The 24,828-nt window shown below is 52.6% G+C and overlaps 1 protein-coding gene across 1 annotated transcript in view; it reads right to left on the reverse strand.

Moving 5' to 3' along the window:
• CCNJL (cyclin J like) overlaps positions 1-24,418 on the reverse strand; it is a 35,186-nt gene extending 10,768 nt beyond the window's left edge. Inside the window, exons 1-3 of the mRNA XM_056133118.1 lie at positions 24,364-24,418; positions 23,874-23,988; positions 9,026-9,239 (exon numbers count right to left, since the gene is read on the reverse strand). Coding sequence (XP_055989093.1) covers positions 9,026-9,239; positions 23,874-23,936 — 277 coding nt within the window. The 5' untranslated portion in view covers positions 23,937-23,988; positions 24,364-24,418. The remainder of the gene's footprint in view (positions 1-9,025; positions 9,240-23,873; positions 23,989-24,363) is intronic.
• Between the last annotated feature and the right edge of the window lie 410 nt (positions 24,419-24,828).

The following is a 24,828-nucleotide window of genomic DNA, read 5'->3' on the forward strand; positions in this document are numbered from 1 at the left end:
AAAACAAAACTGTGTGTGTGTGTGTGTGTGTGTGTGTGTGTGTGTATGGTGGAGAGAGGGGGGTGGTACATGGCGATGCTCAGGGCTTATTCCTGGTCCTGAACTCAGGGTTCACTGCTGACAGGCTCGAGGGACCATATGTGGCGCCGGGGTTGGCTGTGAGCCAGGCAAATGCCCTAGCTCCCCGCTGTACTCCTGCTCCGGCCTCGAACCAGCTTTCTGATCAATAGAACTCTAGTTTTTTTTTTTTCTAAGTATTAAGGACCAGGGCTGGAGCGACAGCACAGCAGCTAGGGCATTTGCCTTGCACGTTGCTGCCCGGCTGAGCTGGGTTTGATTCCTCCGCCCCTCTTGGAGAGCCCGGCAAGCTACCGAGAGTATCTTGCCCACACGGCAAAGCCTGGCAAGCTCCCCGCGACGTATTCGATATGCCAAGCACAGTAACAAGAAGTCTCACAATGGAGACGTTACTGGGCCCGCTCGAGCAAGAGCAACTTGATGAACAATGGGAGGACAGTGCTTCATTAAAGACCAGAGAGGTGGCTTCCCGCCTGACCCCAGGGGGGTGCTACGTGTCCATCAGGTGAGCAGGTGGGCTCTGAGCTATCCAAAGGAATGAAAGGGCAGGAAAAACATCTGGTCCAGGAGCGCACCCCCAGAAACGCTGCCTCAGCTCTGCCCTCTGACCTCAGCCCTGTGAGGTGCCATGAAGGCTCGCGACTCCCCGATGGGGTGGTCAGGGCCATTTCCGCTCTCAGGCCGGTGGATGGGGAAATAACAGCAGTGGACGGGATGGTGCCTGCACTTCCAAACAGCAGGTCTTGCTTTCATTTTGTCTTGGGGTCACACCTGGTGGTGCACAGGGCTTACTCCTGGCTCTGAGCTCAGGGATCACCCCTGGAAGGCTCAGGAGACCACCTGGGATGGTGGGGGTTTAACTCAGGTGGACCACGTGCAAGGCAAATGCCCTATCTGCTGTATCATCTCTCCAGCCCTTGCTCTTAAACATGACGCAGTATGGCTGTACATCACAACAGTCTCTGTCCAGGATTTGATGTGGGGGGGTGGGGCACAAAGGGAGAAAAACCAACCAACCAACACTCCAGGGCTGGAGAGGGGTAAGGCATTTGCCTTGCACATGGTCAACTGGGGTTCAATCCCTGACACAGCATACAGTCCCCTGAGCACCACTGGGCAGGATTCCTGAACACCATTGGGTATAGCCCAAGGTGAAAAGAAGGAAGGAAGAAGAGAAGGCTGGAAAGAAGGGCAGGGGCTGGAGCAACAGCACAGTGGGTAGGGCGTTTGTCTTGCATGCAGCCGACCTGGGTTCGATTCCCAGCATCCCATACGGTCCCCTAAGCACCACCAGGAGTAGTAATTCCTGAGTGCAGAGCCAGGAGTAAACCCCGTACATTGCCAGGTGTGACCCAAAAAGCCATAAGACAGTGTTTGGGGGTTTCCTGAGGGGAGGGGGTCATGCAGACCATGGGTGGTGATAGGCTGTTCCTTCCTCCCCTTCATGACCTTCGGCAGTGTCCTCAAGAGTGCCCCTTTGGGGATGAAGATTGGGAACCACCCTGGGGAACAGTCAACCAGCTGGCTCGGCAGGGGCCTCTGGGCCTCCTGGGAGTGGTGGCGGCAGGTGGGGGGTGGGGGTGGGGCAGTCCCGGCAACTTCCCTGTCTGGGCAGCTCAGTTCTCAGGCCACAAAGTCAGAACGTGTCATGGAGGACACTGCAGCTGACAGCGAGGGGCCTCCTGGGGCTGTAGCCAGGCGCCTCTTCCCCGGCTGTAGGGACTTGACCCCCAGGTCTGGTGACCTGACGAGGTGGCTGTCCTGAGCGCCACTTATCTAGGATTCAGATCATTTCCATGACTATCTGAACATAGGGCTGAAGGGGCTGAAGGCGGCCGGTGACGCACATGGCTGGCATCTGCTGCCACGTCTGGCCGGGGCTCCTCGGAGAGGGTGGGGGCCATCAGTAAATGCTTGCGCCCAGCCCACAGGCCTCTGTGCGTGGAAATCAGAAAGAGCAGCAGGGCTGAAAGCACGGGAGGCCCTGGGTCCTTCGTCCCACCCAATGAGGCCAAGAAGTGGGAGGAGGAAGGCAGGTCACCTTGGCCTCTGCTCCTCCTCGAAGGCTGCTGTGCAGAGGCAGCAAAAGGGCTCCAGAAACGTCTGTGGGTTGCTCTGAGACATCCTCGAGCCACCAGGGCCATGGCTGGCAGTGGTGGGGATCAAACCCGGGGCCTTGTACGTGCTGGGATGTGGGATGTAATCTCAGGTCTCTCCCCCGATCCCAACATGCCCTTAACCCTGGCAGAGCTACTCAGCTGGGAAAGGAACACTCCCCACTGCACAGGACTTAGGGTCAAATGAGTCCCTCATCCAAGGGGCACTTGATAAATGCGGCTACTCTCTGACTGCCAAAGCGACGGTCTGTCCTCTATCCAAATTTCTGATGATTTAGGGCTGGAGCGATAGCACAGCGGGTAGGGCGTTCACCTTACAAGCGGCCAACATGGCCGACCCGAGTTCGATTCCTCCGCCCCTCTCGGAGAGCCTGGCAAGCTACCGAGAGTATTCGATATGCCAAACACAGTAACAACAAAGTCTCCAATGGAGACGTTACTGGGCCCGCTCGAGCAAATCGACGATCAATGGGAGGGCCTTTAATTTAATTAATTTTAGAAACTGTGATTACCAGTGATTTTTATTGCATTCCTGATACTTTTTCTATTTTCCTTTTTTTTTTCTTTTTGAGTCACACCAAGTGATGCACAGAGGTTACTCCTGGCTCATGCACTCAGAAATTACTCCTGGCAGTGCTCGGGGGACCAATATGGGATGCTGGGAATCGAACCCGGGTCAGCCGTGTGCAAGGCAAACGCCCTCCCTGCTGTGCTATCGCTCCAGCTCCTTGTTTTCTATTTTCAAATGTTCTGCTTGAGCCAAGTGCTACTCTCGCACTGAAGTAAAATCATGTCAGAATGGTTTCAATTCCTCAGGAGACCCTCTGCCGCAGGTGGGACCCCAGGACAGGCAGAATAATCACTAGGAAAGGTTGCAGGATGGGAGTCTGGACTTGCCCAAGACCATCCCAGCATAATCCTCCTGATGAGTGTCCGTATGTCAGAGAGTAACAGAGGCCCAATCACCCCCGCAAGTCAGGGCTGAAGATGAGACTTTTCTTGTCTAGACACTGAAATGCCTGCAATTAAAATGGAGGCTCAGGAGGCAGAGAGAGTTGGGAGAGCACCCCAGCCCACCCTAAGCACACTGTCACGACCTGGCATCTCTCTGCAGGGCTGGAAGTGGCTCCAAGGACGCCGCCTGGCTGCCGTGAGTGAGGGTGACCCTTCCTGGCATGGAGTGTGAGTCTCCAAGAGAGGCCAGGAGGAGCTGTCATCTGGAAGACTTTCTGGGTGCTTCTGACCCCAGGACCCCAAAGTAAGAATTAACAGGAGCTTGGCTCACAGAAGCGCCTGGCCAGCTCAACGCAAGTGCTATTCCCAGACCAGACACAAGTTTTTTTTTTTTTTAAATAAATAGATTTTATTTGGAGGGTTTTTAAGGTGTGGAGGAGGAGAGAGTGTGAGAGAGACTAATGTACTTAAGTGAGAACATGGGCTTCTCCACGGGTGGAGACAGCCCCCACACACATCCTAGCAATAGACATGAAAGCATGAAAGCACATATCTCAAGAGGGGAGTTGCGGGCGACACATGTGCTCGGGCACCACATGTGCTAGGCCACGTGAGCACAAGCAGCACAGGGGCAGGGTGATAGTCCAACGGGGAGGGTGTTTGCCTTGCATGTAACCAACCTTGGTTGGATCCTGGCATCTTATGTGGTCTCCCCAAGCACTGCCAGGAGTAATTCCTGAGTGCAGAGCCAGGAGGAACACCTGAGTATCGTCGGGTGTGGCCAAAAAGAGCCAAAAAAAAAAAATCTAAAGGAAGAAGTTGCAATGTCCAGCTCCCAGCAGCCAAACCATTTGCATGGCTGCGTGAGCTGGGTGCTTCTAGCTGGGACACTTGCCGAGCCTGCCAGGACCGAAGGAAAACTGCGTCAGAGGTGAGCAGCAGGGGTGGGTGGGGCTGCACCTGCTCGGCCCTCCACTGCCCCCTGCTCAGTGCCAAGTTTCGCTGTGTGCCAGCTGCAGGGACGGCAGCTGCTCCCCCCACTTCACACCATCTCCCAGTGCTGAGCACAGTGTGTGGCATACAGCAGAGGTCAAATTCATTTTTTTTTCTTTTTGCGTCACATCCTGCAATCGCACGGCAGAGTCTGGCATACTCCCCGTGGCGTATTCGATATGCCAAAACCCAGTAACAATGATGGGTCTCATTCCCCTGACCCTGAAAGAGCCTCGAATGTGGCACTAGTGCTGGGAAATGGACACCGGTGGAGGGATGGGTGTTGGGGCACTGTATGACTGAAATCTAATCATGAACGAAAGGATTTGGAGAATTCACTGCTGGTCAGAATTATGAACAGCTTTGTAAGGGTCTACCTCACAGTGATTCAATAAAAAAAAAAAACAATAAAAATGAAAGAAATATATCTCATAATTCCTGTATCACCATAAGGCTTTTTTTTTCCCCCTTTTTGGGTCACATCCAGCAATGCTCAGTGGTTACTACTGGCTCTGCACTCAGGAATTACTCCTGGCAGTGCTTGGGGGACCAAATGGGATGCCTGGGATCAAACCCAGGTTGGCCGCATGCAAGGCAAACACCCTACCTGCTGTACTATCGCTTCTTAAGGCTTATATTTAAGGTATACTACATAGCACACAGACTATTAGTTTTCTTCTGCCTTTCTGGAGTTTTCCCCTCACTCTCTCCTTCATCAAACTGGTCCAGGCTCTGGCCCAAGCACCACTCAGTGATCCCTGAACAGCAACCACCAGACAAGAACAAAATTCCACGTTACCTTTAGGGCCTTTTTACCTTTAAAAGCTTAAGAAAGGATGGAGCTGGAGAGATAGGACAGTGGGAGGAGCACTCGCTCTGCTTGCAGTCAACCCCAGGCTCAATCCATGGCATCCCCTATGGCCCTCCAAGCCCTGCAAGGAACCATCCCTGAGCGTGGAGCCCCGAGCACCACTGTGTGGGACTCCAAACAAATCAAATCAAATCGAAACAAAACAAAACAAAACAAGAAGCTGAACCAAGAAAGAGCTTAGAGCAAAGCTGGAGCCTGAATGCACACAGCAGCATTAGTTATACTAACCAAAAGGCAGATACAACCCAAGTGTCCATCAACTGATGAGTGTGTGAACAGACGAGCAGTGTGGCCTTACCAACTAGTCGCTGGCATCAGTCTGGGCATGGAGAAAGGGACCCGTGAGTTACGCAGTCACCCAGGTGACAGTGATTACGACACACTGTGCAAGTCAACTCACCTGGAGGTCGTGGGGTTTCCATCTTGTGGAATTATCCCTCTAATTAGAAACTAACCCAACAACAAAAGGACAGTCACAGGGCGGGTGCTGGGTCAGATGAAAGATCAAAGAGGGGGGTGGCGCAAGCTGATTTACGTCTAGACTGTATTTATATATATGTACCAGGAATTTATCCCAGGCAAAGCAGGAAGTGGAAACAATTTACTTACACTTCTCTTATGACCCCATTGGGTGGTTTCTCCATTTGTCTATCATAGAAGAACAACATCTAAACTCTTGCTTTTTTTTTGTTTTTTTTTTTTTGGGGGGGGGCGGAGGGCTACACCTGGTGATGCTAGGGGTTACTCCTGCCTCTGCACTGAAGAATTGCTCATATCAGGAAACCATATGGGATGCCGGGGATGGGATGCCGAGGATTGAACCTGGCTACGTGCTCTGGCCCCAGCTCCTGCTTTTTCTACCTCTCCTCTGAGAGCCGGCGGTCATGGGCTACTGATTGGCCTGTTTTTTTTTTTGTTGTTGTTGTTGTTTTGCTTGTTTTGCTGTTTTTTTTTTGTTGTTGTTGTTGTTGCTTTTTGGGTCTCACCTGGCGATGCACAGGGGTTACTCCTGGCTCTGCACTCAGGAACTATTCCTGGTGGTGCTCAGGGGACCATATAGGGTGCTGGGAATCGAACCCGGGTTGGCCGTGTGCAAGGCAAATGCCCTACCCGCTGTGCTATAACTCCAGCCCCCTGACTGCCTGTTTTACAGGGGCAGAAGAGGCTGTGTGTCAGTGAGCAAGTTCAGTCCATGCAAAAGCCCTTAGGTGGAAGTCATTTGTGACAGACGGGCAGGGGCAAGAATGAGTCCAGTTCTTCCAATCTGGGTATTTATTTGGTATCTGGAATTAGCAGAACTCAGAACTTCCCGAGGCAAGGTGACCCTCAGTGGCTGAAGTTGGCCTGGGGAGAGGGGAGGCTGGAGTGAATAGGATTTCAGGCTGTCATGGAAACTTTTCTTTTCTCAGGCCTCTGAGCATATGGCAGGTGTCCTGAAAAAATCCCTTCCTGTTGCCTGAGGCAGGCTGCAGCCCTCTGATGGGGGCGGGGGTGGGGGGCATCTGCCTCCATCTGAAAGGCCCTCTCCCTCCACAGCACAAAGGCGCCTCCAGTGTGCCTTGAGTCCCAGCTCCCCAGACAGACGCTGGGGGACAGCCGCATGGCCCCGTGGAAATCTAAGCCCCCTGGGCCCAGCGGGCCGTGATGCAGCCCATAGATCACAGACAGCAGCAGGCCAAAGGCCGCGCCGCAGCCTGAAATGTGATATTCTTTCTGCCCCTCTGCCGGGGATGTCTGGAGAGCTCCCGTCCCTGCCCAGGGTGAGGACTGGGTAGGAACAAGCTGGTCGGATTCCCTGCAAGATTAGCCCTCTGGACAGACAGGCAGCTCGGTTGGGCCACCGTAGGGACAATCACGAGGCAGTCAAGGGGAGCAGACACTTGAGCGAGAAGACGCCAAGTGGAAACCCCCTAAAGCCATGGTTTACAACTGCGTAATCATTCGGGAGAAACGTACCGAACCTCTGAACCTCTTCACAGTATCGGTGAGGCTCAGGGTGGTGGCTGGGAGTCGGGGGTTTCATACATTATAAAATGGGATAGCAGAGAAATTCAAAGCTGATCGAATTTTAAAGATAAAACGCTGTCGGACTGGAGCTATAGTACAGCAGGTCAGGCGTTTACCTTGTACACAGCCAACCTGGGTTCGATCCCCAGCATCCTATATGGTCCCCTTAGCACCGCCAGTAGTAATTCCTGAGTTCAAAGCCAGGAGTAACCCCTGTGCACCGCTGGGAGTGACCCTCCCCCCGATTAAAAAAAAAGATAAAACGCTATCATGGAAACCTCTTGATGGCAGCTGGCCACCTTGGGGCATGTCCTCCAATGAGAGGAACTGTTCCATAACACCAAGTCCAGCTCTGAAGAAACCCTGATGACACCCTCGGCTTTGGAGTCGTGAGCATCCCAGCTTTGGGTGTATAAATTCTCCACTCTGTGGGACTCTCTTTCTCTCCTTTCATATTTCCTAAATAAAACTATTTTAATTAATAACAATAACAACAAAAGCTGGAAATAGTACAGGGTTAAGTCTCTTGCCGTGCACTTGGCCTGCCTGGTTCAATCCACATACTACATTGGTCCCCTGAGCACCACTAGGAATGACCCCTGAGCACAGAATCAGGAGTATGTCTTGAGTACTCAGGGGTATGACTCCAAAACTTAAATAAATAAAGGAACCCCCAGGTCATTCATTCATATACTCCACACATACTTCTGGAGGTCACGCACTGCCCCTGGGGAGGGTGATGTTAATTTTAAGAACAGTGATACTACACAGCAGGGAAGAAATACTCGCCCAGAGTGGTGGAGAGGCTTTCTCAGAAGCGACCCAGTGTGACTTTTAAACAGGACCAAAGTGGCTGGCAGGGCAAGAAAAGTACAGGGACGTTCGCTCGAAGAAAACTATGGGCAAAGTGCCCGGAGAGGTGGGGCTGGAACTCAGGGAGTATGTGAGGTGTGAGCCAGCTCGAAGAAGGGCCTTGGAGGCTTTCTGTACCCTAATACTATAGGGAAACAGGTGCCCTTCTGAGGTGGCGGCATGGCAGGTGATGTGAGCAGCAGTGTATTCAAGCAGTAATCACCTCCCCCACCTTCCCCCCCCCTTTTTTTTTGGGTCACACCCAGTGATGTTCAGAGGTTACTCCTGGCTCTGCACTCAGGAATTACTCCTGGCGGTACTTGGGGGATCATCCTGGATGCCAGGGATTGAACCAGGGCCGGCCACGTGCAAGGTAAACACCCGACCCACTGTACTATCGCTCCAGCCCCATCACTTCCCTTTCTTTGATTATTGTCTGGAGGCCACACTGGGCAGTGTTCAGGGTTCTGTGTCCCTGGTTCTGTGCTCAGGAGTCAGTCACGTCCAGCAGAGCCTGGGGGACAATGCCGTGCCAGGGATCGAACCCACACCTTCTGCATGCAAAGCCTGCGCTCAGCGCATCGCCTGATCTCCCCCAGCAATCACTTCTCGCCAGTAACCATTTCGAAGGCGGGCACAGACAGACGGTCGGCGCTTGCCTGGTTTTTAACGAGGCCTCTGAGGAAGATGCAACCTCCCACAGGATCGTGCCCAGCTCTGGCGACCCCGGACGTGTCTTGCTTGGATCCAAATCAAGCAGCGGCATTTCTCTGCACCTTTAAGAACGGCAGTAGCCATCCCCAGCGCACTCTGAGGTCCCACACCAGGAAGCAGGTGACATGGACAAAAAGAATAGAATCTGGCAGGTGCAGTCCTGGCTTAAATCCTGCCTGCTCTGTAGTGGCTGGGGGCTCCACACATTTTCATAACCTCTGTGCCTTCTTATAATGGGGAATTCAAAGTCTCTCCCTCTCAGTGTCACGGGGCTAAAATTCTTATGACTCAGCCTGGCACATCAGAAATGAAGAGACGGCTGAGTATTACTACCCAGCAAAGGAGAAACTTTGACCATGTGCAAACCCCGCCTAAATATCAAAGAAAGCCAAACTCCCCCGGGGAGCAAGGGCAGAGGGGAAGCCAAGCCAGCACCTACTTGCAAGCAGGAGGCAGGAGACAGCCACCGTGTACAGCTGCTTGGAGGTGCTGATGCTGTAGCGGTCCAGGAAGTGGTCCAGCAGGTAGACGGCCAGATGCCGGGCCGTGGGACAAAGCTGACAGTGGCTGCTCAGCAGGCTCAGGATGTCCACAAGGAACCGGCGGCTCTTGAGGAGCGGGGAGTGGGCGCGGAAGGTGGGCAACTTTAGTTCCTACAAGAGGAAGCGAAAAGGGGGTCACGAGCTGCCTCCTCGGGGCTTTGGTGTTCTGAGAAGGTGAAATGTGGGAAGTTGGGACACACACAGGCTTCCCTCAGATAATGTCATCTTCAGGAAACTGGAGAGTCCCGCTGGCCCTTGCAGGCCCCAGAATGGCAGGGTCCTACATGAGACATAGGCAGGTAAAAGAGGGACCAGGGATCAAAACTCAGGGCTCTGAGGGCTGGAGCGATAGGACAGCGGGTAGGGCGTCTGCCTTGCATGCGTCCGACCTGGGTTCGATCCCCAGCATCCCATGTGGTCCCCCAAGCACCGCCAAGAGTAATTCCTGAGTGCAGAGTCAGAAGTAACCCCTGTGCATAGCTGGGTGTGATTCCCCTCAAACACAAACAAACAAACAACAACAACAACAAAACTCAGGGTCCTGCATGCAAAGCATTCGCTCCATGAGTATCAAATTTTCTAAAGGAAGATTTGGGATTGTTTTTCTTCTGTTATGCCAGGAATTGAACCCAGGGCCTCATGCATGCAAGGGTAAGAGTTATATTGCTAAACCACTTCCCCAGCGCTCCAAATGCCTCAGTTCTATGAACAGCCTGTGGCACCCTACTGCTTGGTCCTCTCTCGAAGAAATTCTTCAAGGCCAGCAGGAGAGCCAGTCTGGCTCCGCAGAGAAAGAGGATATGCCACCAGTGGGATCACGGCAGAAATGTCACATTGCCTTTGCCATGCGCTACTGGGGAAAACAGAAGACTTCATTTATTTATTTTTGTTGTTTTTGGGCCACGCCTGACAATGCTCTGGGGTTCCTCCTGGGCTCTACACTCAGGAATTACTCCTGGTGGGCCTTGGGGAGACTGGGGATGGAACCAGGTTGGTTACGTGGAAGGAAAGTGCCCTGCCCGCTGCACTGTCTCCAGCCCCTTACTCCTTTTTTTGTTTTGGGGGCCACATCTGGTGATGCTTTGTGCTCAGGAACTACTCCTGGGGGACTTGGTGGACCTTAAGGGATGCCAGAGATCAAACCTGGGTCAGCCTCATGGAAGGCAGACACCCTTGCCTCTGTGCTATCACTCTAGCCCAGAGAACAGAAGACTATTATTATTTTTTTTAATTATTAGTGAAACACCATGAGGTACAGTTGTAGATGTACAATTTTTTGTGCTTGGGTTTCAATTATACAATGATCAAATACCCATCCCTCCACCAGTGCCCATTTTCCACCACCATAGATAATATCCCTCCTACCCCCATCCCCCCCATCCCACCCTGCCTCTGTGGCAGGGCAATCCCCTGTGTTCTCTCTCTCCTTTTGGGTGTTGTGGTCTGCAAAAGAGGCATTGAGTGGCAAACATGTTCAGTCCATAGTCTACTTTCGACATGCATCTCCCCTCCTGGGAGGATCCTCCAAACATCCTTTATTTGGTGCTCCCTTCTCTATCTGAACTGCCCTTTCCTCTAGGATACCCGGCTGGCCTCTAAGCTATGAAGTAATCCTCCTGGTGCTGATCTCAGCTATTCTTGGGTATTAATCTCATATTTTGTTACTTTATATCCCCCAGATGAATGCAATCTATGTCTATCCCTCTCTTTCTGACTCATTTCGCTTAGCATGATACTTTCCATGTTGTACCACTTGTATGTAAATTTCATGACTTCATGTTTTCTAACAGCTACATAGTACTCCATTGTGTAGATGTACCAAAGTGTCTTTAACCAGTCATCTAGAACAGAAGATTTTTAAACGTATTCCTCAATCATTCATTTAGAGCATCTGTTACCTTCCCATCTTCACTTCTTTAAGAAAAAAAGCTCAATTTCTGCCTGCATTTCATATCTTATTTGGTATCTGGTGAACTTACTATGGAAATTCAAGGAGCTCATGGCCACACTGGGTGCATGAGCTCCGGGAAGACAGGACCTGGGTCTGCTTTTGCTCGTTGTACTGTCTGCCCCCACTGACCTAGTCTGTCTAGAATGTCAGGAGTCCAGCCACTGACTGTGGAAGTGATGAGGAGGGGTGCAGAGGACTGCAGTGCGGTGTGAGTGTACTGCGTTCCCGGGTCCTGCCTACAGGGGAGGATGGGGCACTCTGGGTAGAGAAGCAAGTCAGTGGGGGCTGTGAGGTCAGAGTTTGGAAGGAAATCTAGAACTTGAGCAGATGCAGATGCCGGAAGGAAAGAATGTTCAGCCCCCAAAACCAGCACCTGCAAAGCCACACAGAGCACCCCATCTGAGGACTCTGGAGCACCTGAACGACAGACTGGTCAGGTATGGACAGAGCAGGCTGGCAGAGCGGGCAAGGTCCCAGTTTAGATGCCCTGCTGAGATGTCTGCCCCGCCCTGAGGGCCCTGGGGAGCTGCCAAGGGGATCTGAGCGAGGCACCCACCTGGGCCGAGTGGCCACGTGAACACCCGCAGCTGCAGCCAGAGTGCTGGTGGCGGCAGCTTCCCCGGCAGTGGCCGCTGCCCCCTGCTTACAGAAACCAGGTTTCTCCTTCAAGCCTGTGCTCTGGCTCCGCACAAGGAACACAGGCAGATTCCTGGTGTTCCCTTGGCAGCAGCTGCCAGAAATGCGCCAGGAGACCTTTGGCCTGGGTATTGCTGCCAGGCCGAAGTCCCCAACAAAACAAGTTGAGGCGGCGATGCCCTAAACTTCCCGCTGCTGCTTGATTCAGGCCAGCTGCACTCCTGATTCACTCCTGCGCCAACTGGGGAAGGGAGCTGAGAGCTGGGCTTTCCGGGCAGAGGCGGTTGCTTTGTGCGGTCTCCCAGACAGGGAAGGTTGCAGACGGCTGGCATGAGCAGGGATGGCTGCATGGAAGTCAAGTCCCAAGGCCCACGGGGCTTGGAAGCTCCAACAGCCACTGCCTGTCCTGCTCTTCCTTCTCATTTCTGCTTCTCCCTCACATACTGGTTTCAGTTTCTTCCCGAGAAAGGCTTTGTCTGACTCCCCCAGCCCCTCATTCCAAATCCAGCCCCTGCCTGTTCTTTTTCTAGGGCTAAATATTTATTGACTGATGTGTCTCGTCCTGCTAAACTCTAGCTTTAGAGAGCAGGGTCCATGTCCATTTTCTTAAAAAAAATTTTTCCCCCTTCAAGTTGAAGATCACACTGGGTAGAACTCAGGGGCGACTCTAGTGAAGACTCAGGGGTCCCCTCTGGGGATGTTTAGAAGACCGTGCGGTGTCAGGGATTGGCCCAGGCCTGTGCTGTGCAATGTAGCACGTGCTTAGTCCTCTGAATCACCTCCTTGGCTCTCATCCGTGGTTCTTATACCCTTTGCCCAAGGCTAGAGTGATAGTTAAGGAGCTGGTCGTGCTTGTGGCTGACCCAGCTCAAACCCCAGCTCTGCATATGGTCCCCCATGCACCACGAGGAGTAATTCCTGAGCCGAGAGCCAAGAGTAAGCCTTGAGCATTTCTGAGTACAGCCCAAGTCACCCCCATTCCCCATCCCAAAGGAAATACCCCTTGCCCAATGACAAGCCCGGCACAGAGGTAAATGCTCCAAAATATTTGTATAAATTCATTTTATTGGGGGAAGGGGGTTGGGCCACACCTGGTAGTGCTCAGGGTTTCCTCCTGGCTCTGCACTCAGGAATCACTCCTGGCGCACCTCAGGGGACCACATGGGATGTTGGGGATGAAACTCGGGTGTGCCGTATGCAAGGCAAGTGCTTTAGCCACTGTACTATCTCTCTGTTTGTTTGTTTGTTTTGCTTTGTGGGTCACACCTAGCGATGCTCAGGGGTTACTCCTGGCAGTGCTTGGGGAACCATATGGGATGCTGGGAATCGAACCCGAGTGGGCCGCATGCAAGGCAAACGCCCCACCTGCTGTGCTATTGCTCCAGCCCCTGTACTATCTCTTTGGCCCACGTATTTGTATGGATTTAAATGAGAAAAGCGTCACAAAAAAGACACAGTGGAAGCTTAAATAAACAAAAAATGCCAATCTGGAAAAGACTACACACTGATTGCAGAAAAGGCAACACTTTGGAGAGAGTGCAAAGAGCAGGGGATGCTGGGAGTTTAGGACAGCTGAGAGGAATGAACAGAGCCCAGGATTTTCAGGGTGATGGAAGCACTCGGTGTGATGTGTCTTACTGAGTGGCTCCCGAGTGGGCACTGTCATACTGAGTGTACTATAGATGCATGACATTAGACTGGTGCCCAAACCCACGACACCCTCGGGAAGCCCTAGGCTCTGTCTGGGTGACAGTGCTGTGTCACTGAAGGTTTATCTGCTGCCACCAATGAGCCTCTCTGTTGGGGCCACTGATTAATGGGGAGGTTGCACATGTGTGGAGCAGAACGTTTAGGGGAAACCTCTGCCCCTTCTGCTCAAGGCTACAAGCACAAAACTGCTCTAAACAAAACAATTAGAAATGAATATGGGCTGTAGTGTTAGATCGGTGAACGCACTAAAAAGTATAATTATTCAGGACTGTGAATACTGGTACTTTAAAAAAAAAGGTGACAAAATGAAGATGGGGCTGTTCCTTTCTTCTCTCCACACCAAGGCGGGGGTGGGGGGGTGGGGGGTGGGAGGGGGGAACAAGGTGGCCCAGACTGGGGGGGCCGGGCAGGCAGCTCTGGGGTGGAATCTCAACTCCACTATTTACTAACCTTGGGCCCACGGAATGTAAGCCTGTGTCCTCAACTGAAAACAGGGGTCACCCTGCCATAAACGTTAGGTATTTGGCACTTCACAGCACTCAGCCCCGCATTACGGCCTTTCCCAGGAGCCGGGCAATCAGACCTCAGATAAGTCGTGCTTATCTGCCCTGCCAAAGGCTCTCAGGGAATCTGCTTTGAAGGCGGAATGAAGCTTTCTACCTGAGCATTTACAGTGGGGCCTGGGGCCCTCGGCGGCGGCTGCATGGAGCCCCGCGCCCCACCCCCACTTCCTCTGCAGAGTCAAACAGAATCAGGCACTGTGAGCCTCTGCTCCATCCGGCCAGGGGGGCGACCGGCCTGCCTGCCTGTTCACTGCCGAGCCCAGCCATCACTTCCTCAGCCCGAGGAAGAGGGGGAAAGGCCGTCAGTCCAAGGGCTTCTCAGATCAACATTCCTCCCCCCGGCCCCCCTGACCCAGGCTGAGTTGGCTGAAGGCCGCAGCCAGCTGGTAGCCCCACGGCTGAGCGAGCGGCTGGATTCCAGAAACAAAAGTCTGGGGTTCTAGGGGTGCGGTGGGGGGCAGCTCTGGGGATAAGGCAGGGCGCAGGAGCCGGTGGAGCCAGTCCAGCTGAAAGGGGGCAGGAAGCCAGCCAGGCAGGGTGGTCTTCCCCAGGAGAGAGGCTGGAGGAGCGAGCAGGTAAGTGAGGGGTCCTGCACTCAGGCCCGGCCAGTGGCAGGTCATTCCAGACAGGCGCAGATGGGGGCACTGGGAAAAACGAGTTTGTGTGGGCAATCCTCCTGACGAAACGTAACAATGAGCTGGGAAGCCCAGAGAAGAGGAACCCAAAGGCTAACCATAAAAATAGGAGACCAACACCCAAGAATAGCCGAGATAAATACCAGGAGGTTTACTCCATGGCTTGGAGGTCAGCTTCACACTCTAAGGGTAAAGGCAGCCCAGATGTAGAAGGGAGCACCAAATGGGGGGTATTGGGAGGATCCCCCCAGGATGGGAGAAGCTGAAAGTAGACTCTAGACCGAACGTGATTGCCACTCGATGCCTCTTTTGCAGGCCACAACACCCAAAAGGCGAGAGAGAACAAAAGGGAATGCCCTGCCACAGAGGCAGGGTGGGATGTGGGGATGAGGTGGGTGGGAGGGATACTGGGATTAGTGGAGGGGGAGGATGGGCGCTGGTGGAGGGATGGGCACTCAATCATTGTACAACAGAAACCCAAGCACAAAAATTTGTAAGTCTACAACTGTACCTCATGGTGTTTCACTAATAAAAAAAAAAAAAGAGGGTTTGTCCTTGGAGGGCTCGGATCATGTGTCGATTCTGACTTTTATGTTTTTCGACACTGTCTGGATTAAAAACAATGCATTCGATAACCGCTTTGTTATTTCAATGACTGTTTCACTTAAAAAAAAAATAGACAGAGGCACCAGATACCCAGTGTACAGAAGCCCAGCAACGACCTGACATCACGGACCCTTCCCCAGTGAGTCCCCTCCTCAGTGCCCAGGAGGGCGTGTATATAATCCCCTGCCCCACCACCCGGCTACTAAATTGCAATGAATTCACAGGAAGATTTTCAGAGGAGGAAACAGAGAAACAAGCATCACTTTAAACCCTCCTGCAGAGAGAAAACGTGTGTGGACCCTTTTGCAGGCCGGGGATGGGCACTAGGGCAGCAGCTCTGCTCAGCTGGGTGAGGTGGCCTCCTCTGCCCTCCTCCTGGGCCTGGTGCTAGGGAGAGGGTCAGCGCTAGCGGGGGAGCCAGATGTAAATGGGACCATGTGCAACACCAATAATTACCTCGGGAGCTGAGCAACAGGATTAATGAGACCCTCTAACAAGAGGCCAGGGGCTGACCTTGTCTTCCTGCACTCACAGGCGTCTTTAGGGAAGTGATGGGAGTTGCAAGCTACAGAACAGGAGGACGGCAGCATGCTGCAATCCCACAGGGCAAGCAACAGTAGACACCAACTAAATGGGTATCAGTGAACCCCGGGGAAATGATTCAATGAGGAAGTGGCAAATCAAGACTATGAGATGCTCTTATGGGAAGCCAGGAGGACCGGTGGCCTGGTTTCTCCTAATGTCAATGGGAAGGGAAAAAATATATTTTTTTCTCTTTTTGTGGGTTGGGGAAGAGAGGCCTGGCTCTCTGCTCAGGGCTGTGCGCGAAGGGGTTACTCTCAGCAGTGCCTACTTGCAGGCCGTGTGCATTAACCCCCCTACGAGATCTCTCAATCTTTTTTATTTTTGTTTTTGTTTTGGCCACACCCGGTGGTGCTCAGGGCTTACTCCTGGCTCTGCACTCAGGGATCACTCCCGGCAGGACTCGGGGACAATAGACGGTGCCGGAGAGCACCGTCAGCCGCATGCAAGGCAGACAGACGTCCTCCCAGCTGTACTGTTGTTCTGGCCCAAGAACAACACCCAAAGTTAGCAAAATCTCTGGAAGGCAGACACTCCCCCACTCCACTGGTTAATAATAGATTTTATTAAGAATTTCCGAAAATTTGGGGCTGGAGTGATAGCACAGCGGGTAGGGCTTTTGCCTTGCACACAGCCAACATGACCGACACAGGTTTGATTCCCAGCACCCCATATGGTCCCCTGAGAACCGCCAGGAGCAATTCCTGAGTTCATGAGCCAGGAATAACCCCTGAGCATCACCGGGTGTGACCCAAAAAGCAAAAAAAAAAAAAAAAAAGAATTTCCGAAAATTAGACTATAGACCGAACATGATGGTCACTCAATACCTCTATTGCAAACCACACACCCTAAAGGAAAGAGAGAGCAAAAAGGAATGCCCTGCCACAAAGGTGGGCGAGGGGGGGGGATGGGGAGTGGGGGTGGGAGGGCTACGGGATCATTGGTGGTGAATGGGCACTGGTGGACAGATGGGTATTTGATCACTGTATAACTGAAACCCAAGCACTAAAGTTTGTAAGTCTACAACTGTACCTCATGATGTTTCACTAAAAAAATAAATAAATAAATAAAGCACACTGATGCAAAAAAAAAAAAAAAAAAAGAATTTCCAAAAATGTTTAAGAGGTGATATGCAAGGTTCCTAAAGTCATAACCTGGGACAAGTACTTCTTGGAATTTATATATATATATAATAACATATAATATAATATTATTAGTCATAGATCATACATATTATATATATTTAAATTTAATTTTTGTGTTTATGCAGAGGCATTACCCCTGGCAGCACTCAGGTCTGGCTCCTGACCCTGGGCTTTGAGATCCCTTCTGGAGAGGCTCGGGGGACATATGTGGTCCTGGGCTCAACCCAGCTATATGCACGGGACACGCCTGACCAGTGTTACTGTCTCTGAGGCCCCCACTTTAGGAATATATCCCGTGAATGTACACTGAGAGAAAGCTGAGATCACCACTGTGGAGCTGGGTGAAAAATGGTACCGGGTCGGAGAGACAGTGCAGGGGTTAAGGCAAGTGCCTTAATCAGACCGAACCTAGTTTGATCATCACAGGACTCTGAAGACCCTCCCCCGCCTTCCCTACTCTCTCTGTCCCCTCTCACACTCTTACACTTGTGTTTGCTCACTCACAGAATAACTGATAGATAGGACTCATGAGAAAGTGGCCTCAGCGGTGGCCCGAGGGTAGGATGGCAGAGGATGGGGAAGAGGAAGAAGGAGCCCACACTTTCTTACAGTCTTGCCTTTCCTGCGTGCTGCTGTATCACTGATTCTAAATCAGCCCCACTGGGAACCGGGTGAAGAAAACCCTATCACAGCAGTTACTTCCAAGAGACGGGATGGAGGGGTGATGGGTTCTGTGTGGGCAACTTTATTTCCCTTTGCTTGATTTTTGTAGTTTCTTAAGCAAACAAGAACAACAAAGAATCGGTGTGTGCAGTAACAATAAGAAAATGACAGGAGAGCCGGCAGCAGTCCGTGTCACGTCTTCCTGTGTGCCCTAGGACTCCAGAGAATCCAGGGCTCTGCTCCTTTCCCCCGGGGGCTGGATGGTTTCGGAAGACAAAGAACCAGGCAAGCACATGGGCATGGGGCCAGCTCTAGACCGAATTGTCCTTCCCTCGTGTAGAGCACACAGATGCCCACAGCCAGACAGGACCTGCTCGCCCCTTCTCCGGGGAAGGAGGGGCTAACAGATGAAAGGAGAGCTCCGGGAGGGGTCTCAGCGGAGTGGTGTGGGAACAGTGACTGGCGGCTGAAGTCCCGAAGGACCCAGTTTGTTACCACCTCCTCCGGAAGCCAGAGTCGGAGCGCCACCTCATCCCACCTGGCCTGTTCTCGGGCTGCCTTCAATCTCTGTGTGAACCCGGGCAGTCCTGTCACCCCTGCAGGATGGGCTGCCAGAACTCCTCTCACTCTGGGTCCCAGAAGTGGGGGGAATGTGGGGGCGGGCGTTGGGCAGGTGCTGACCACTGAGGGTCACTGGAGGATCACAGCCATGAGGCAAGCCCTCAGCAGCTAAAGGCTGTTCAAATCCAGCACGTGGGTGAGAAAGGTTTCAGTTATAGTCACACATTGTCCAGAGACTGGGACGTGAGAAGGTCAGCAGGAACAAGGGCCAGGAGGACTGACTGGCCCATGCTTGGAAGCCTGCCACCAGGCTCCCTAGTATAGGGGGAAGGGCAGCTAGGATAGAGAAGGGAGCACTAAAACAAGGCTAGTTGGAAATGATCACTCTGGACGACAAGAACTGCGCACTGAAAGTACTGAAAGTATGATAACCTTTCAGTACCTATAGTGCAAATCATAATGCGAAAAGGAGAGAGAGAGACACACACGCACAGAGACAGAAAGACAGAGAGAGACAGAGATAGACAGAGACAGAGAGACAAAAACAGAGAGAGAGAGAGAGAGAGAGAGAGAGAGAGAGAGAGAGAGAGAGAAAGTGCCTGCCATAGAGGCAGGCTAGAAGGACCGTGGTGGGAAATGTACACTAGTGGAGGGTGATGGAACATTGTATGACTTAAACTCAATAAACCCAATTGTGAACAACTTTGTAGCTGCGTATCTCACAGTGATTCAATTAAAAAAAAAAAAAAGGGACTGGGACATGATCTGAGAAATGTACCAGTCTCAGGGCCTGACACTCTTGGAGACCCAGGTTCAGTGCTGCAGCGGGGAAATTTAAGGCAATTTTAATTGAACTACAGGGGGCAAGGAGCAGGGCTTGACTCTGTGTCAGGAGAACTATGTGGTGCGTGAGATGGAGCCGGGGATGGCCTCGGACCCTTGAGCCAGCCTCTGGCTTCTTTTATGAGGATTCATCACAGGACAGAGCCCAGGGGCGGGGTTGTCGCAAACCCCAGGCCTACTCTGACTGAGAAGTGGGGGCTACCGCACCTCCCCAGGTTCTTGGGTTCTCGCCTTTACTAACATCCCTACCGCGTGTTTCCCTAGTGTAGGGAGAAGGAAGAAATGAAGAATCACTCTTCACCTTACGTGTTCTGGAGAGACAGAACAGACACAGATCTATTCCTATAGACCATTTACTATGTGTGTGAGCGTGTTTGTGTGTGTGTTTGTGTGTGGGTGTATGTGGGGGGAGGTGTATGATAAACAAAATAATCTCAGAGACCGGTAATGCTATAAAGAAAATAAAACAGGACAGTGTGGCAGAGGAATAATAACAGAAAGAAAAGCAGATTCCAACTACTGCATCCCCTGACATCCAAAAGCAATGTTTCCACGAAACATTTCAGAAGTGGAAATGGTATAAAATGAAGAAACAATTACTACTGATTTCCGTAGAAAATAATTTTTTTTGTTTGTCTTTTGGACACATCGGCTGTGCTCAGGGATTACTCCTGGCAGGGCTTGGGAAACTCTGCGGTTCAGGAGACTGAATCTGTGGCAGTGCATGCAAGGCAAGTGTCTACTTGCTGTACTTCCTGGACCTCAGTGAAAAAAAAAAATAGGGGGGGTCACACCCAGCAATGTTCAGAGGTTACTCTTGGCCCTGCACTCAGAAATTACTCCTGGAATTTCAAGGGACTATATGGGATGCCGGGGATCAAACCCAGGTTGGCTGCGTGCAAGACAAATGCCCTCCCTGCTGTCCTACCACTCTCATCCCATTTTTGTTTTTTTTTTTCTTTTTTCTTTTTTGGGTCCCAATGATGCTCAGGGTTTAATCCTGGCTCCCTGCTTAGGGATCACTCCTTGCAGTGCTTGAGGGAACCATATGGGATGTGGGGATCAAACCCAGGTTGGCTGCATTGCAAGGCAAGCGCCCTACCCACTGTACTACTACTCTGGACCATTTAATTAATTGTTTTTGTCTTTTGTTCTTGAGCCACACCCGTGATGTTCAGGAGTTACTCCTGGCTCTGTGCTCAGGAATTACTCCTGGCAGTGCTCGGGGCATCATATGGGATGCTGGGGCTCGAATCCAGATCGGCCACGTGCAAGGCAAGCGCCCTACCTGCTGTACTATTGCTTCAGCCCCTGGTGAAAATAATTTTGAGAGTTTCCAGATTCTAGAAATAAAACGCCTGATTGGAACAAAGCAGACACAAATAGGAAGTGGACCACGTTATTGCAGAGCAGGGACACTGTGTGTCTGTATGATGCAGATCCCAGGAAGGACTTGGCAGGATCTCCTGCTGCCCAGGTGCCATGCTAAAGCACCAGGATGCTATTTTCATGTTGTACCTTTTGTTCTGAAAGTGATAATCCTCTTCATATTTTTTTTCATAACTGAAAAGGGTATCTGTCAAACTCAAGTGGTATAATACAAGCTTTAAAAAAAAAAAACAGGGTTTCCTGTCGAGGGGACAGCCTGTTCTAGGGCTCTGAGACAGGAATAAACTTGATTTATTCAAGAAGAGAAGGGAGGTCAGTGTGGCCAGGGAGGAGGCAGGAGGGAAGGCGGAGTTCTAGGTCCGACAGGTAGCAGGAAGAGTGGGGAATTTTACTATGACAAGCAGATGACGCTGGAGGTCTTTTAAGCAAGGAAGTTACCCAATTTCAGACCTGGCTTTTGTGGAAAGTGAGGGATATGAGGTCAGACTGAAAGAGACGCAGTGAGATGAAGCAAGTGGCTCCAGATTCACCCGTTATGAATTTGCATCCAACACCAAGGTTTGTTTCCATGGCACCACATTTTCGTATCAGGTTATAAAGCTTTGCTGGTACAGTGGGATTCTCCACTTCCTCTCAGAGCTCAGCCTGGTACCCCGCATCGGTCAAGCGGGAAATCTCCAGGTTCAGTGAGAAAAATACTGTAACAGCACTGAGAGAAATGTGCTTCGTATTTATCTGGCGACACTTGTTACAAGCTGAGTACCCCTGTGGGCCAGACACTCGGGAAGGTGTCCGCACTGAGAAATGCACTATGAGAGTAGACATTTACTTAAGCACTGCACTGCCTGGGAAGACCAAAGAGCCGGGCCTCACACCTCAAGCACTTCTCTGAGCGCTTCTCTGTTTCACTGCTCTCTCCAAATTCCACAAAGCCAAATTTTCTTAGGAAACAACTACTTCTGAGAGTAGGGAGGAGACGGCAAGGAGAAAACTAGTTACTATCTCTACTCAGGAGAAGGGATGTGTTAGAAGGTCAGCTTTCAGTCCAAAGTGGAGCTGGGTATCAGCACAGTGTTTTTCTTTGTTTTTTTGGGGGGGTTGTTTGTTTGTTTTTGGGCCACACCCAGTGGTGCTCAGGGATTACTCCTGGCTCTGCACTCAGGGATTACTCCTGGTGATGCTCAGGGATTACTCCTGGTGATGCTCAGGGGATCACATGGAGTGTCAGGGACCAAACTCAGGTAGGTTACTGTGTGCAAGACAAGCGCCCTCCCTGCTATACTCCCAGTCTGCCTCCATGCACTGTTTTTCTAATTCCAACCGGTAAACCCCGGACAAACCCCTCTCTCCCAGTGAGATGGGCAGTTCAGTAGGAATCTCATGTGGAACTAGAGCTCTCGGGAGGCACAATTCATGGGGAGTAGCTTGGTCTACTCCTCTGAGAAGCAGGAAGAAAGTTCAGGACACTCGTACCTGTGTATAGGTTTTCTGGGTATTCCAGGCTGGAGACACCGGACCAGGGTTAGTTAAGTACTTGCCTTGCATGCAGCCAACACCAAACTCCTATCCCTGAGCACTGCCAGGTGTGGCCCAACTGACCTGTCCCCCTCGTAGAGAGGGACTGATAAGCCTACAGCCTCAGGGAAGCCTAGTTTTCAGGATAGCCTTACAAATCTTACTAATTTCATCTTGCCACAAGCTCTGGGAAAGATATGTGAGTGCTTTACGGGGCCTGCCACTTTACCTGCCCTGTTCCGTGTTGGAACCAGCCGATCTGGATGACTTCCCGGCTGCGTGTGGCTCTCCTCTTTGACCAAGGGAAGCAGAGCGAGTTAACACAGAGATACAGGGATAGCAAAAACGAGAAAAAGCACCTGACTGGATCACAGCCACTCCTAAGAAAGAAACCCTGAGTGACCGGTGACTTTCGGAGCAGAGGTCCATAGACAAAAGACACAGAGATGGGGTATGTTTGGATAGAGTCCCGGGAACCTCATTACAAAGACCTCTCCCTCCCTGTTCCCCTAATTTCACATCTACAAGGAACCCCAGGAGTTACCGGGTTTGGAAAAAGGGGGTTGGCAGATAAATTAAAGGGCAGGGGAGGGAGCCCAAAAGGGTTGGAACACACGCCTGTATTCAAACCCCAGCACTACAAGGTCTAGACCAACCACTGCTGTAACATCAAGCACTTCCCTGACACCAACCAGGATCGACTCTAGAGCACTGAGCGGAGAGTATCTCTAAACACCACCCCAATAACTCACCCCAGTAATGCCCCACCCCAGCAAAATTTGAAGATGGTGTTATATAAAATTTAGGAAAGGTGTTCTTTTAAGAAAAGAAATGGAGAGACTGACAGTCATGTGACAAAAAGTTAAGACTGCTAGTTAGAGGCACCAACAAACCAAGGAAAGCTTGGAGTGCTGGTCACCACCAGATGCTGGGAAGGGTGCTCCCGCTAAAGCACTTAGAGGCAGCCAGAGAGGTTATGTACAGAGGTTATGCTCTACATGCAGCCAACCCAGATTTGATCCCTAAGTATCACTAGGAATGACCCTTGAGCACAGAACCCAGAATAAATTTTAAGAACCGCCAGGTGTAGCCCACGCATCCCTCCCTCAGACCCTGACTAAAGATTACAGCATTATTCTATTTTACTAGTTAGAGGCACTTCTGTCATAGCTGCCCCAGAAAAACAGTACATAAGTGTCTTCCAAGGCACCCTGCCCAGGTTCAGTCCAGGGGCACTGGCAGGACACCCAGGCCCAAGACCCTCACCGACTGGCATTGTCCACCTTCTGATGCCTGCCAGCACAGCCCCCTTTGAGAGGGAGGGCGGGAATCACATTTCAGCAGCCCCCTCCCACTTGTGGAAGTGAAATATTTTCTACCTTCCTTCTGTGATCTCTTCTTTGGATTGGTGTTTCTGCTTGGCGCTAAGAGATAACTCAGTCTGGTGGGGGGCAGGGGGGGGGGAGGGCACCACAATCATGCAGTCCTGATGCTACATTAGCCTAGTGTTTTCTTAAGGAGTCACAACCTTTATCACAGAAATTTAATTTTAAAAGGAACTACAGCACAGTTACAATAAATGAAAGCTCAGTGTCGATTCTCTTATGCAGAACTTGCTAGATTTTTTTTTTTTAATTGCACACGAGAATAAAAACACACGCAAAACGTTTAAGTCCTCTCCTGCCCTTATCAAAACCAGTCTGGGGCGCTGAGACTACGGGGAACATTGCCTTAGCAGCTAAGTAGGGTGCGTTGGCCGGGTGCTAGGGGCTGAAGACCAGCAACCCCTCATTAAATCTTCTTTCTGCACCCGGCGCTCGGGGAGTCGGCTAAGGGCCAGGAGAGAACAGTTGGATTTCATACGTGGAAACGAAAACAGCGGGCGGAGAACCCAAGGGACGCCAGCTGCCCCGACCTGGGACCCACCAGGGCTGGAAGGGACTGACCTTTTCGCGCAGGGTGCAGTGGACATCCGAGGCGACGCGCCCATCCCACCACGGCTCATCCATCGCCGCGTCCGCAGCGCCGCGATCCCACGCTACCGGGCTCTCAGGACGCACCCTGCGTGGACACGCGCAACTTCAGCGGCCGGAGGGGCGCCCCCGCCCCCCTCCGGCACCTCTTTCCTCGCAAACCTCGGCCGGGGACCCGACCGGGTGTCCCCTCCGGCCCCTCTCAGCGGCGCAGCCGGTCGCCTCGCGTCCCGGCCAGGTGGCTGTGCCCCCTCCCCTCGGCTCGCGGGACCCGCGGCGACCGGGAGCCGTGCCACGACTTGCGGAATTGTTCTCTTTTCGCCAAAGTTGCGGAGAAAAAGTTCCTGGCCCCGCCGGCTCGCCCGAGGCGGGGGCTCCGGCGAGCCGTCCCCAACTCCTCCCCCGCCACCCAGCCTTTGTCCTGCTCCCACATCCTGCCCCGCGAGCCCGGGGCGAGACTCACGCATCCCTCTCCCGGCGTGGGGGGCTGCGCACGCCGGGCCTCTCCCAGGGCCGAGCTGGAGGAGGGGGTGGGGGGTCCCGGTGCCGGAGCGCGCCGCACTCCGGCGCCGCGCGCTCCTCGCTGCGCGCCGCGCCCCCGCCGCTGGGTGCCCGCGGCCGCCGCGCCCCTGCGCGCGCTCGGGTCCCGCCGCGCCGCGGCTCGCAGGCTCGGGGCCGCCGGGGGCCTCCCTCCTCCGCTCGGGGAGTTGGGGGCCGGGCCTCGCGCATGCGCCGCCGACCCCGCACCCCGCGGGGCGGGGGGCTGGGAACTGGAGTCTTTTCTTTCTCCGGCGTGGGCTCGCCTTCCTGCCCGCCCTCCGCCGCCGCCCCGGTGGCCAGGCTGCCTCTCACCTGGGCACTCGGCGCCGGGACGCCGGGACGCCGCACGCGCAGAGCGCGCGGGCCCCACGCCCCAGCCAAGACCTGC

Source organism: Sorex fumeus, unplaced genomic scaffold (genome assembly GCF_029834395.1).
Source record: "Sorex fumeus unplaced genomic scaffold, SorFum_2.1 ptg000097l, whole genome shotgun sequence".
Classification (NCBI taxonomy): domain Eukaryota; kingdom Metazoa; phylum Chordata; class Mammalia; order Eulipotyphla; family Soricidae; genus Sorex; species Sorex fumeus.